Source organism: Leptodactylus fuscus, chromosome 2 (genome assembly GCF_031893055.1).
Source record: "Leptodactylus fuscus isolate aLepFus1 chromosome 2, aLepFus1.hap2, whole genome shotgun sequence".
Taxonomy (NCBI): Eukaryota; Metazoa; Chordata; class Amphibia; order Anura; family Leptodactylidae; genus Leptodactylus; species Leptodactylus fuscus.
Window position 1 is genome coordinate 249,424,809 of NC_134266.1, and position 13,233 is coordinate 249,438,041.

The 13,233-nt window shown below is 44.0% G+C and overlaps 1 protein-coding gene across 4 annotated transcripts in view; it reads left to right on the forward strand.

Annotated features, from left to right (window-relative positions):
* Positions 1-5,376, forward strand: part of FNDC3A (fibronectin type III domain containing 3A) — a 183,247-nt gene extending 177,871 nt beyond the window's left edge. For all 4 annotated transcript variants that reach the window (XM_075265995.1, XM_075265996.1, XM_075265997.1 and 1 more), the window contains 3 exons: positions 553-719; positions 833-960; positions 3,655-5,376. In XM_075265995.1, coding sequence (XP_075122096.1) covers positions 553-719; positions 833-960; positions 3,655-3,969 — 610 coding nt within the window. In that variant the 3' untranslated portion in view covers positions 3,970-5,376. The remainder of the gene's footprint in view (positions 1-552; positions 720-832; positions 961-3,654) is intronic.
* The last annotated feature ends 7,857 nt before the right edge of the window (positions 5,377-13,233 follow it).

Consider the following 13,233-nt stretch of genomic DNA (forward strand, 5'->3'; position numbering starts at 1 on the left):
CGCGATCAGAGATGCTGCTAGTTCTTTGCCGGAGAAAGAATCACTTAGCAGAGGTCTGTGAATACAGATGCACTTTCATGGCATCAGTGTGCTTTCCTTGGTTCTAACAGACCCATTAACGTGAATGCACGTTTTCTATCCAAAAAACAGAGAAAAGCAGTGCATGCTTGGAAAACATGGACATCACACAGACAGAAATCACTGATGTGTGAATAAGGCCTTAGCAAGTGTCAAAAGTTTATTTTAGAACAGCCATTTCCAGCTCGGGGAACTGGCCAAAGCCTGAAGATGGTGCCAAATGTCTTTGTATATTCAATAGTAAAACTAATCTATGAAAATCTTTTAGAAATAATAACATTTACAGTAAGTGTTACAGAGATAAAGTGATGAATACTTTCTTTGAGTATTGTAGTAACCTTTAAAGGACAGAGCGGGCCTAGTTTATGGTATGAATGCTTGTCCTGGCATCCGCTCCGCTCCCGCCTCAGATACACATATGTGAGCACTCCCAGTTCTTGAGAGAAACCTTCTCTTCTTCTTCTTCTCCCTCAGGTTTATATCCTTATACAGGGGGCCTTGTCATACGTACAAGGTACAGAGACTATTTGAGTCCACATCATACAAATTCCGCATCCAGGCTTGTAATGAAGCTGGCGAGGGACCTTTCTCCCCAGAATATGTTTTTACCACCCCCAAATCCCTCCCACCTGCATTGAAAGGTAAGGGAGTCTGTTCTTTCATGCAGAGGTATATAACATACAGCTTTCTGCTGCTTTTTATGGTATATGTTTCTCATGTTACTGTGAAGCTAATATGTTATATGTGTTACCAGCACCACGGATAGACCGAATAAATGATCATACCTGTGAGGTCACCTGGGAGTCGCTGCCTCCAATGAAGGGAGATCCAGTCATCTACATTCTGCAAATTATGGTTGGAAAAGACTCTGATTTTAAACAGGTATGTATGATTGAAAACGTTCCTCAGCATCAGTGTCCGCCAACACAAGGTAGACCAGAGCCCTCAACTGTACAAGAAGAAAGCAATACAGAAATGAATATATGAGAGCTAGTGAAGGTATCAGCATATTGGACACACAGAGGTGAATTCATTAAAGGGATCCTATCATTAAAACTCAATTTTTTTGTCCCTAACATGTAGGAATAGCCTTAAAGAAAGGCTATTCTTCTCCTACCTTTAGATGTCTTCTCCACGCCGCTGTTCTGTAGAAATCCCGGTTTTTCGTTGGTATCCAAATGAGTTCTCTCACAGCACCGGGGGCATCCCTAATGCTGCGAGAGAACTCTCCAGCGCCGCCTCCATCTTCTTCAGGAACAGGTCTTCTTCTGGCGGTGGCTTCAAACTTCTAGGCCTAGGGCAAAGCCTACTGCGCATGCCCGCTGGCTACAAGAAAATGGCTGCTTACGCAGCATTGTAAGCGGCCATTTTCTTGTGGCCGGCGGGCATGCACAGTCTGCTGTCCGAGGCCTAGAAGTTTGAAGCCACCACCAAAAGAAGATGCGAAGAAGACCCGTTCCAGAAGAAGATGGAGGCGGCGCTGGAGAGTTCTCTTGCAGCATTGGGGACGCCCCCAGTGCTGTTTGAACGCTGTGGCCCGCCCCCAGTGCAGCGAGAGAACTCATTTGCATACCGACGAAAAACAGGATTTCTACAGAACGGCGGCGCGGAGAAGACATCTAAAGGTAGGAGAAGAATAGCCTTTCTTAAGGCTATTCCTACGTGTTAGGGACAAAAAAGAGTTTTAGTGATAGGATCCCTTTAATTCATGCTTTTTTTTTGGTATAAAATAGTCTCAAATTTGACGTCTTTATGCCACTTTAAAAAGCAAAGCATGCACACTGAAGCCTCGTAATGTTGTCCTTTGCCATGTCTGACGTTAAAGGGGTTTTCAGGATTTGGAACAGGGATGGGCGAGTATGGGTGTAAAAAAATAAAGATTTGCTAACGTGTCCCCCGCGGTCCGTTTTTCAGTCCCGTTTTCCTCTCACCACCAAAAGCCATGAGGATTGGGACTGGACAGCGGAGCGCCAGGAGCAGGTGAGTAGGACTTTTTGGGGGGCGTTTCCTTTACATCCACACAGGCAGTCTTGCTCTAAATCCTGGATAACGTCTTTAATAGAGATGAGCGAGTAGTATTTGATCGAATACCTCGCTGCCGTAGGAATGCGTGTAAGCGGCCGATCACCAAGTGGTTAAGCGCATCGAATATTCGATGCGCTTAACCCCTTGGTGATCGGCCGCTTACATGCATTCCTATGGCAGCGAGGTATTCGATCGATATACTACTCGCTCAACATTAGTCTTTAAGGTTTTCAATTGGAGATACCTGTGGACTTTTATGATTTTTTCCAAATCCCTCGTGTTACTTTGACCTTCCTGCTCCTACCTTTCCAAGCAAATCTTTATCTGGCACACATCAGTGAATCTGAGTTGTCTTCTATTGGCCTCTTCATAACCAAACACGAGAGAGACATCCATACTGAAGTGAATCTTATAACATTACTAACCTACAAATGGGTATTGGCTTCCTCTCTGGAGATCAATGCTGATGTATTTATTTAGCTTTTATTACAGGGCTTTGTTTTATACTACGTCAGGATGGTTTCCCTCCCATTGGCTGGCCTTTGCGTTGCGCATATATTTGCTGTTGTAATTAGGTTTAATACATGACCAGACCTTTATGTCAGAGGCAGGAAAGAAAGCTGTTGAAGGCAAATATGGATTTTTCAAGTTATTAAATTAGATTTTTAAAATATAACACTGCAAAGTATATTAATTTAGCAAAGCAAACAGGACTGTATTACATTAACTAATAAGACTTCCTGCACAACTAATCCTATTAATACTTGCTTGGATAACCAGTTTATCGAGGCCAAAGAGGCAGAAAACTTCAAGGGCTTTGAAGCCATTCTCAGTTTCTCTTAATATGGAGAGTATTATTGGAAGATTTGTTAGGTATCCCACAGGTTTGTTTTGGTTTTTTTGGGGCAGACCCTGGTGTGTGATCTGCAGACAACTGGGGAATCATTAGGATCTGCGCATCTAATGTCTATGGGGAATCAGTATATGTCCATTCATGTATAACTATGATATATAATTTGGATAGTATACTGTTTAAAGGTATCCTCTCATTAAAACTCAATTTTTTTTTATCCCTAACACGTAGGAATAGCCTTAAGAAAGGCTATTCTTCTCCTGCCATTAGATGTCTTCTCCGCGCCGCCGTTCGGTATTTAATCCACTTTTCGTCTGTATGCAAATGAGTTCTCTCGCAGCACTGGGGGCGGGCCCCAGCGCTCAAACAGCACTGGGGGCGTCCCCAATGCTGCGAGAGAACTCTCCAGTGCCGCCTCCATCTTCTTCAGGAACGGCTTTTCTTTGTGTCTTCTTCCGGCAGTGGTTTCATACTTCTAAGCCTCGCGCAGCCAACTGCGCGGGAACTCATTTGCATACAGATGAAAATTGGAATTTATACCGAACGGCGTCCCAGAGAAGACATCTAAAGGTAGGAGAATAATAGCCTTTCTTAAGGCTAAATTGAGTTTTAATGATAGAATCCCTTTAATTTCGGCTGACTGAATGCAGTCTCAGAGTCTCTGACCTGGTATTGATAGATCCTATTTCCTCTCCCAGGCATATAAGGGACCCAATACATCGCACCGATACTCTGCCCTCCATTTGAACTGTGAATATCGTTTCCGCGTATGTGCCATTCGCCAGTGCCAAGACGTTGCTGGACCTCAGGATTTGACTGGTCCTTACAGTGCCACAGTCCTCTTCATCTCACACAGGAACGAGTCACAGAGCAACACCAGCAAAGACATTACCGAACCCACAAGGACGACAAGGACGCTGAGCGATGAGCAGTGCGCTGCCGTCATCCTTGTGCTCTTTGCTACGTTCTCCATCCTGATTGCCTTCATTATCCAATACTTTGTCATAAAGTGAAGGAAACCCCATTTAGCTTTATCCTGATCCCTATACTTTATTTTTTTACTTTACATCTTCTAAAGAGAAACATCCATTTTTGTTTTCAGAATGATCTTGCTTTTAAGGAATCCATGGTGGCATGTGGTACAGCATCAGGACTACGGTAGCATGTCATGTTGTCACTTCTGTCCACCACAAAGCTTGTACCATTGTACGGTCCTGAGTAATGAAGGCACAAGCCAGACAGACCTCGACTCATATGCCATCCGGTGTGATGTTTACACCCGTCCAACGCTCCTCAGTTCTTTCATGGTTAAAAAGATTGACCTTGCGCAAGGATGATAAAGATTTAAGGGTCACCTTAAGTGCTGCAAAAAATACATTGTTAAAAAGTGGGGGTGTTCTTCTTCTTGTACTTCTACCTCCTCTGTGTCTTAAAACTACCCTCTTTGCTGCCTGGTGCGGTGCCCTCTCTGGCGGTAGCAGGGTATTAATCTGAATACAGTAATTTGTCTCAACTCAGGCAGTAAAAATAACTGGAATTTTTAGAATAGTATGTCATATAGTCAATAAATAATGGAGAAAATGGCGGACGAGAAGGTATTTACTGTAGGTGATACAAAAGGCTTCATTGGTTTAATTTACCTAGTCAGGCTCGAGCAGACGATGATAGAGTCCAAGCAGGTTTACATTGGCTTGCTTTTAGTGCGAGGCACCAACCCTTTTATCTAAAGTGGATGAAGCACCTTTGTTGGGACTAAACATGTGGAAGGGCAATTTCTGCTGATCAGAATGAGCGACAATCCCAATGTGGTAGGCCGATGCCTTAATTCAATGTATGCGAGGAATATGATAGTCATGTCCATGGTGGAGACCTCAAAGACACGTACACTGTATTAACTCAACAGGGAGGAATCCACTGAATTCTCCTAGCACTTGTAGTACATCTCCATTAGCTTGATAACTGAAGCCAACCAAGACAACCAGACTATCGCCAGAGCAGATCGGGTCAGTAGTGTTACTAGTAATACCAGGTCTGCAAAGCCATGTCGGCTAACCACTATCTAGTATTCGTGATACTGTTTGCGTGAACATTTCTTCACCGTACACCAGAAATGCAACCGCAGCATCCCACGTAGCTGATATAAAAAATACAATGAACCTATAGGAACGGGAACACGACTTGGCCAAGGTGGCAGGGCTTTGTAGTCAGGCCCAGAATGGCAAAACATCTCAGACTGACGTATTCTCTGTCTGGTTATTGATGGAAAATATAGTTATTAAAAAGGAGGTCAAAGGAAACCAGCGGTAATAAGGCTACGGATATATACGTATAAGTGAGCACACCCTGGTAAGGCTCTGTTCCTATGTCTGTTCATCTCCATTATTGTTCTCCATCCAAGACAGGGGTAGGGAACCTTCAGGACCCCAGCTGTTGCAAAACTACAACTCCCAGCATGCATACTTCCTCTGCTGTTCTTGGGACTCCCATGGAAGTGACTGGAGCATGCTGGGAGTTGTAGTTTCACAGCAGCTGGAGTGCTGAAGGTTCCCTACACCTGATCCAAGAAGTGACGGCAGTGGTGCATCTGTCATATGATGGACCCCATAAGATAAGTAGCACTGAATACTATTTTGTTGGCCTTTTCAACTAAGGTGTCATTCACACATCTACAGACAACATACAAGACTGATCATATTCGAGTCGTGTCTGTGGTGTAAAAAAAGAAAAAAAAATCTCAATAATTAGTGAAAAACAGCGCATAGATGGCATCCCGATGCTATCCATGATTTTTACAGACTCTTAATACTTCAATGGGCATCTGTGGTCAAAAATAGTGTCTCCCCATTCAGAGGTCCATGGAAAAATCAATCCGTACTTGATTTACACAGACATCACTTGTCCTTTAAAAGTCTATGTGTGAATACGGCTCTTAAAGGAGCCTCTGATGCAGCTATGAACAGAGCCTATGCCTACGTGCACGTGACCGTGTGAATGTCCAAGGTTGATTGGTGCGGACAGCACATGGATGACAAAATGAGCTGTTCCCCAGGCTCATGGCCCCATACACACAAGAGTGTATTAAAACAGGCTTGTGTATGGGGCTATTATAATATAATGGGTCGGTGTGATAGCCATGAAAACCACGGTGTGCGCATGGAGCCTTAATGGGTTCGGAGAGTAACGCTATGGTGCTGTACTTGCTACTGGTTTTATGCATCTCTTTGACCTACTTTTAATATTTCAGCTTAGTTTATTACTCCATAGATAGGATTGTCAGAGAGGATCTTACTCACCTGTCCCAGAGACGGATTTCAGGTCTAAATCGGATCCCGTACAGATGAGATTGATGCGTCATACGGTTACTTAGCCAGTTCTTCCCATCTATCTTCTAAACTTTGTAAGAGTTGACGTTCTTCCAAGAATGAACCGAAGCTCCTTCACCGGAGAAGTGTCTGGCTGGTTGTCTATTTAGGAAAGCTGGTGCTAACATTCACTATAAGGAGAGAGCGCTCTCTCTAGACTGAACAGGTATCCTCCCCCAGTCCATGGGGCACCCCAAAAATATCCTCCTACCACTAAGGTGATCAGACTTCATTCTAACCAGCAGAAATCCCCTACCACATTTGCCTCTGTCCCCTTTGACCTCTTTGCCTGGGACCCTATGGCACCTCACTCTCTAGACTCCATGGAGGGCTGGAAGGTTAACACTTCAGAATACTCTTCGGAAATTCAGGTATGTCTCAGCACTTTTAGATAACTAGTATATAGGTTGATGGGCGACCACTAGTCTTACAGCTGTCCTGCCATTGTGGCTGCCCTCTTCACATCCGTGCTCCGTCTCTAGCCTAGCCATTTTTTTTGGTTTCTTCTCCCTTTTCGTTACCTCTCTCACCAAAACTTTAAGGTAAAATGTTGTAATTTGCACCAGAAACCTTTTTAAGCTGCTTTATTTCTTGGAGATAAAACAAAACCTAATGTTTAATGTTCTGTCTGTCCTGAATTTGTACCAAATTGTTACTTGCATGTAGTCAGTGTTGCATAGAAGCACTTTGCAGTTTTCTCCTGTTCTGTGAGCTTGCGTCTGTAAGTTCTCCTATGACCAGAATGAAGTCCGATATTTGGGTGCCCTCGTGTTGGGTATCGGCGAACTGCCAGCTTATACCTTAGCGCTCACACACACTGTCTGTTCCTTCGCCCATCCGCGTCCTTTTTATTTATTATCCGCTATGTCAGGAGGTAGTGATTCACGATTTTAGTTGTTTTTTTTGGGGGGGGTTGATCAACATTTTAATGACAATAAGCACTTCTTTCGGATAAATAAGCGGCTATTTCGTGCTATGAAGATCTTTTCCAGAGCTGTTTCTACAGTAGTAATGGGCATGTATTGTAATCGTTTCCGTGTCAAATAACGTGTTTGTAGATTTTTATTTTATGTTACAGCGGATATTAAAAAAAAAAATTTTCGGTCCTCTAGTGGTAACAATGCTCTGTCCTATGAATCGTGATGTGTGTCCCCTTTATTTCTCTCTTCCTTTGTCACCTTTTTATGTATCGGTTAATACGTTCTCACGGGAAATGATATATAAATCTATTTTTTTCTAGAGCCTTCTGTATGTGCCATGTTCGGCCAGTATAAATGAGGTTGTGTGTATTTGCCCAGAAATTTCCACACGGTTGAATGTCTAAAAAAAATTTAGGGTCACTCGGAGATGATCTGTGGTGACTTGTTTTTTTTCATAGCAAAATTCAAGATGAATTCCTATTTTTGATAGTAAATGTCATTTAATAGCGTATCTGCCACTGAGTCTCGGGGCGGATTTCTGCAGATATATAAGGATAAAAAACAAAAAAAAGCAAAACAATTTTTAATCTTACCTTAATTTTACCTCATACACTGTACATTCCAAAAAAAAAAAGGAAAAAAGTTAGTAAAACTTTTTAAAATCTTCTAGGTACACTACCAAACATATCACTATAAATTGTATAACGTTGGACTTCATACAAAGGAAAACATGTATAATCGCATAGAAATATACAGAAACAATGTAGCAAAATTCTATAAAATCTGTGGAAAATAAAAGTTGTATAATTCTTTCTCCTGTGTGTTGCTTCTTATTTATTTGTGATATTACATATGTTCACATTATTACTGTGCACAATGATTTTTAGCGTAATATATTCCATTTTTATTATATATATATATATATATATATATACACACACTCACCGGCCACTTTATTAGGTACACCATGCTAGTAACGGGTTGGACCCCCTTTTGCCTTCAGAACTGCCTCAATTCTTCGTGGCATAGATACAACAAGGTGCTGGAAGCATTCCTCAGAGATTTTGGTCCATATTGACATGATGGCATCACACAGTTGCCGCAGATTTGTCGGCTGCACATCCATGATGCGAATCTCCCGTTCCACCACATCCCAAAGATGCTCTATTGGATTGAGATCTGGTGACTGTGGAGGCCATTGGAGTACAGTGAACTCATTGTCATGTTCAAGAAACCAGTCTGAGATGATTCCAGCTTTATGACATGGCATTGCATTATCCTGCTGAAAGTAGCCATCAGATGTTGGGTACATTGTGGTCATAAAGGGATGGACATGGTCAGCAACAATACTCAGGTAGGCTTTGGCGTTGCAACAATGCTCAATTGGTACCAAGGGGCCCAAAGAGTGCCAAGAAAATATTCCCCACACCATGACACCACCACCACCAGCCTGAACCGTTGATACAAGGCAGGATGGATCCATGCTTTCATGTTGTTGACGCCAAATTCTGACCCTACCATCCGAATGTCGCAGCAGAAATCGAGACTCATCAGACCAGGCAACGTTTTTCCAATCTTCAATTGTCCAATTTCGATGAGCTTGTGCAAATTGTAGCCTCAGTTTCCTGTTCTTAGCTGAAAGGAGTGGCACCCGGTGTGGTCTTCTGCTGCTGTAGCCCATCTGCCTCAAAGTTCGACGTACTGTGCGTTCAGAGATGCTCTTCTGGCTACCTTGGTTGTAACGGGTGGCTATTTGAGTCACTGTTGCCTTTCTATCAGCTCGAACCAGTCTGGCCATTCTCCTCTGACCTCTGGCATCAACAACGCATTTCCGCCCACAGAACTGCCGCTCACTGGATGTTTTTTCTTTTTCGGACCATTCTCTGTAAACCCTAGAGATGGTTGTGCGTGAAAATCCCAGTAGATCAGCAGTTTCTGAAATACTCAGACCAGCCCTTTTGGCACAAACAACCATGCCACGTTCAAAGGCACTCAAATCACCTTTCTTCCCCATACTGATGCTCGGTTTGAACTGCAGGAGATTGTCTTGACCATGTCTACATGCCTAAATGCACTGAGTTGCCGCCATGTGATTGGCTGATTAGAAATTAAGTGTTAACGAGCAGTTGGACAGGTGTACCTAATAAAGTGACCGGTGATTGTGTGTGTGTATATATATATATCTATATATATATATATAGATATAGATATATATCACAGTATTATATGGTAATGCCTGTGCCTAAGGTCTTTTATTACTCTATGTGCTACACAGGTCCACAGCAGGCTCATGTACTGTACATTTAGTGTGCTGAGATCTATTACCTTTATTAGGCCCCTTATTCTATGAGGGAAAACATTAGTATTATGGAACACATTGTACCAAATTGGACAGGGCTAGAGACGACTCGAGACCTAACCTGTCTCCTGGGGTTACAAAGAGAATGATAAAATTCAACATGAATATCGAACCCCATTATAGTCTATGGGGAAAAATGCTTTGTTTCAGCGGCTCCCACCATTTGACTCAGGAGGGTCACCAGTTCCACTATGACACCCCAGGAAATTATGCCAACACCCTGGAATGCAACTGGGACAGCAGGGGAAGCATGTCTGGGGGCATCTAACATGCCCAAGTCACTGTATTACGTCAGGATCCCTGTCAGCTTGCAATATGCGCGAGCTGACTTTTTTCCCATAGGATTGCATTGACCAGTATTGATTGGCCAGTGTTCAGCATTCGGCCAATCAACACTGGTTCTGCTGGAGGAGGAGGAGTCTAAGATCCGTCCACAGCAGTTTCCATTGTGGTCCAATCTCACATGTAGCAGTGCTGACACAGCACTGCTACACGGAGACGCGGCAGAGCTCAGCACACACAGAGATGCAGCAAAGCTGAGTGTGCAGCATGGTTCAACTCTGCCTCCTCCGACAGAACCAGCGTTGATTGTCCGAATGCTGTACACTGGGCAATCAACGCTGGTCAATGCATTCCTATGGGAAAAAGTCAGCTCCGGCATATCGCAAGCTGACAGGTATCCCAACGAGATAGAGCCCCAAAGAGCTGGGTGAGTAACACTCCCCCCTAAATAAAGGTAATCCCTAGCTAACCCTGCATCTATCCCTGTCTCACAGTCACATAGTTCACAGTCCCAAATTAATTGAATGTTAAATCCACCATTCGTATAAAGTGGAGGTCACCTGATTTAGCCAGCCAATTACTTTTTCCGATTTTTTTTCGATGCCTACGTTGTCGTAGTTCCTGTCCCACCTCCCCTGCGCAGTTATTGGTGCAAAAAAAGCGCCAGGGAAGGTGGGAGGGGATACGAATTTTTACTGCGTTTGCCTCGTGGTATTCGATTGGAATCGAATACCTCGAACGGCCTAATATTCGATCGAACAGTGTTCACTCATCTCTAGTCACTATATATATTAAATGATAGACGGTCCCTAACTTTGTATAGGGACATGTACACATTGAAAAACAAATCTGACAACCTATAAGTGGAAAGGAATATAACTGCAGGATCAGACTACTCGGTCCATTTGTAGTCTGTTACCATGGCGACACCAGCATTAGCTCTGTATAGGACAGTGATGGCGAACCTTTTAGAGACCGAGGGCCCAAACTGTAACCCAAAACCCACTAAATTATCACAAAGTGCCAACCCGGTAATTTAACCTTAATACTGTGCAGATACACAATTGCAGACAATTTTGGACCTGCAAAATATGGTTGTGGGAATGGGGGCTTTATAGAGATTTCAAATATACAAACAACTTTGTTCTGCATTTGGTATAATTTTGAACAATTGCTGTTCACTATTTACATTGCACAGATCTGTTTTCTAGGAACGTGCAATGTTATTATGACCTGTAATAATATCACGTCTGCTTTATAACCTATATTGTGTGATATAAATAGTAAAGGGTCCACACACAGTCCAATCTGCTCCACAGTGGCTCATACACAGTCCAATCTGCTCCACAGTGGCTCATACACAGTCCAATCTGCTCCACAGTGGCTCATACACAGTCCAATCTGCTCCACAGTGGCTCATACACAGTCCAATCTGCTCCACAGTGGCTCATACACAGTCCAATCTGCTCCACAGTGGCTAATACACAGTACAATCTGCTTCACAGTGGCTCATACACAGTCCAATCTGCTCCACAGTGGCTCATACACAGTCCAATCTGCTCCACAGTGGCTCATACACAGTCCAATCTGCTCCACAGTGGCTCATACACAGTACAATCTGCTTCACAGTGGCTCATACACAGTCCAATCTGCTCCACAGTGGCTCATACACAGTCCAATCTGCTCCACAGTGGCTCATACACAGTACAATCTGCTTCACAGTGGCTCATACACAGTCCAATTTGCTCCACAGTGGCCCCCACACAGTACAATCTGCTCCACAGTGGCCCCCACACAGTACAATCTGCTTCACAGTGGCTCATGCACAGTCCAATCTGCTCCACAGTGGCTCATACACAGTACAATCTGCTTCACAGTGGCTCATACACAGTCCAATCTGCTCCACAGTGGCTCATGCACAGTCCAATCTGCTCCACAGTGGCTCATACACAGTACAATCTGCTTCACAGTGGTTCATACACAGTCCAATCTGCTCCACAGTGGGTCATGCACAGTCCAATCTGCTCCACAGTGGCCCCCACACAGTCCAATCTGCTTCACAGTGGCTCATACACAGTACAATCTGCTTCACAGTGGTTCATACACAGTCCAATCTGCTCCACAGTGGGTCATGCACAGTCCAATCTGCTCCACAGTGGCCCCCACACAGTCCAATCTGCTTCACAGTGGCTCATACACAGTACAATCTGCTCCACAGTGGAATCCACACAGTTTAATCTGTTCCACAGATGGGTGCCCACAGAGAGGGTTCTGAGTACCACCTCTGGCACCCGTGCCATAGGTTCGCCATCAAGGGTATAGGACCTGTATGAACATTATGATAGGACGTCTTTAATCAGGATGTATTGAAATGTTACTTTGTCGTTCATTTTAGTTGCAGCTCGTTGCTCCTCTGCTTTCTCTGGTTTGTAACTTCTGTTTACCACGTGAAATAAATACGCTATTATTTCTCAGACTTTCAGATGTTGATAAACAAAGTTTAAATAGAACATTTCTAAGGGGAATATGAGGGACAAAGTATGTTCCCATCTCTCATAGGCTATCAATTCACCCCTGGGACTAACAGAAATTCAGTGTCATTGCTAAATTTAAGCCAGTACGCCCATCAATAAACCGAAGCAGATGTCAGTAAATTATACCCCATTTACATTCATGCAACATGTACATTATAGTCACTTCGTATCTCTGGTTTGCAACTTTTTTTTATTTTTTGCAGTGAAGCTCAATGGTGAAAATTTTGAGAGCCACAATTCTGTGCAAAAGTTTTAGGCAGATGGTAAAAAAAATTACTGCAAAGTAAAAATGCTTTCAGCAATGTAAATCCCATCAATATTTGCCATTGCCTTTCAGTATCAGTTCTTCTAGGTACACAGCTCTTGAAAGAACTCTGCAGGGAGGTTGTTCTCACCTTCTTGGAGAACTAAGCACAGATCTTCTGTAGACGTAGGTTTGTTCCAATCCTTCTGTCTCTTCATATGATCCCAGACAGACTGGATGATGATCCTGCGCCGCACCTCTCATGAGGCGACCTGAAGCGACCGCCGGGGCTTGGGGAGGGGGGCTGGCTGGCTTAGCGTCACCGTCTCGGCAGCCCGGCACGGGAAGTGAGCGGTGGATTGGGGAGGCCCTGTAGACGCAGCACTGCTTTCACTTACCTATTAGCAGCGCTGCTCCAGCGGCCGCCACTCACGCTTAGCAGAGAGCAGGTCCTCTCCCTGCCTGCTAACGCCGCCCCCTCCGCTCCGCCCCCTCCTCCCCACACGCTGGGTGACGTGGCCACGTAATCAGGCCTGCACTCGACGTGTGCTTGCGTCCTACGCGTGGGGGGGGGTT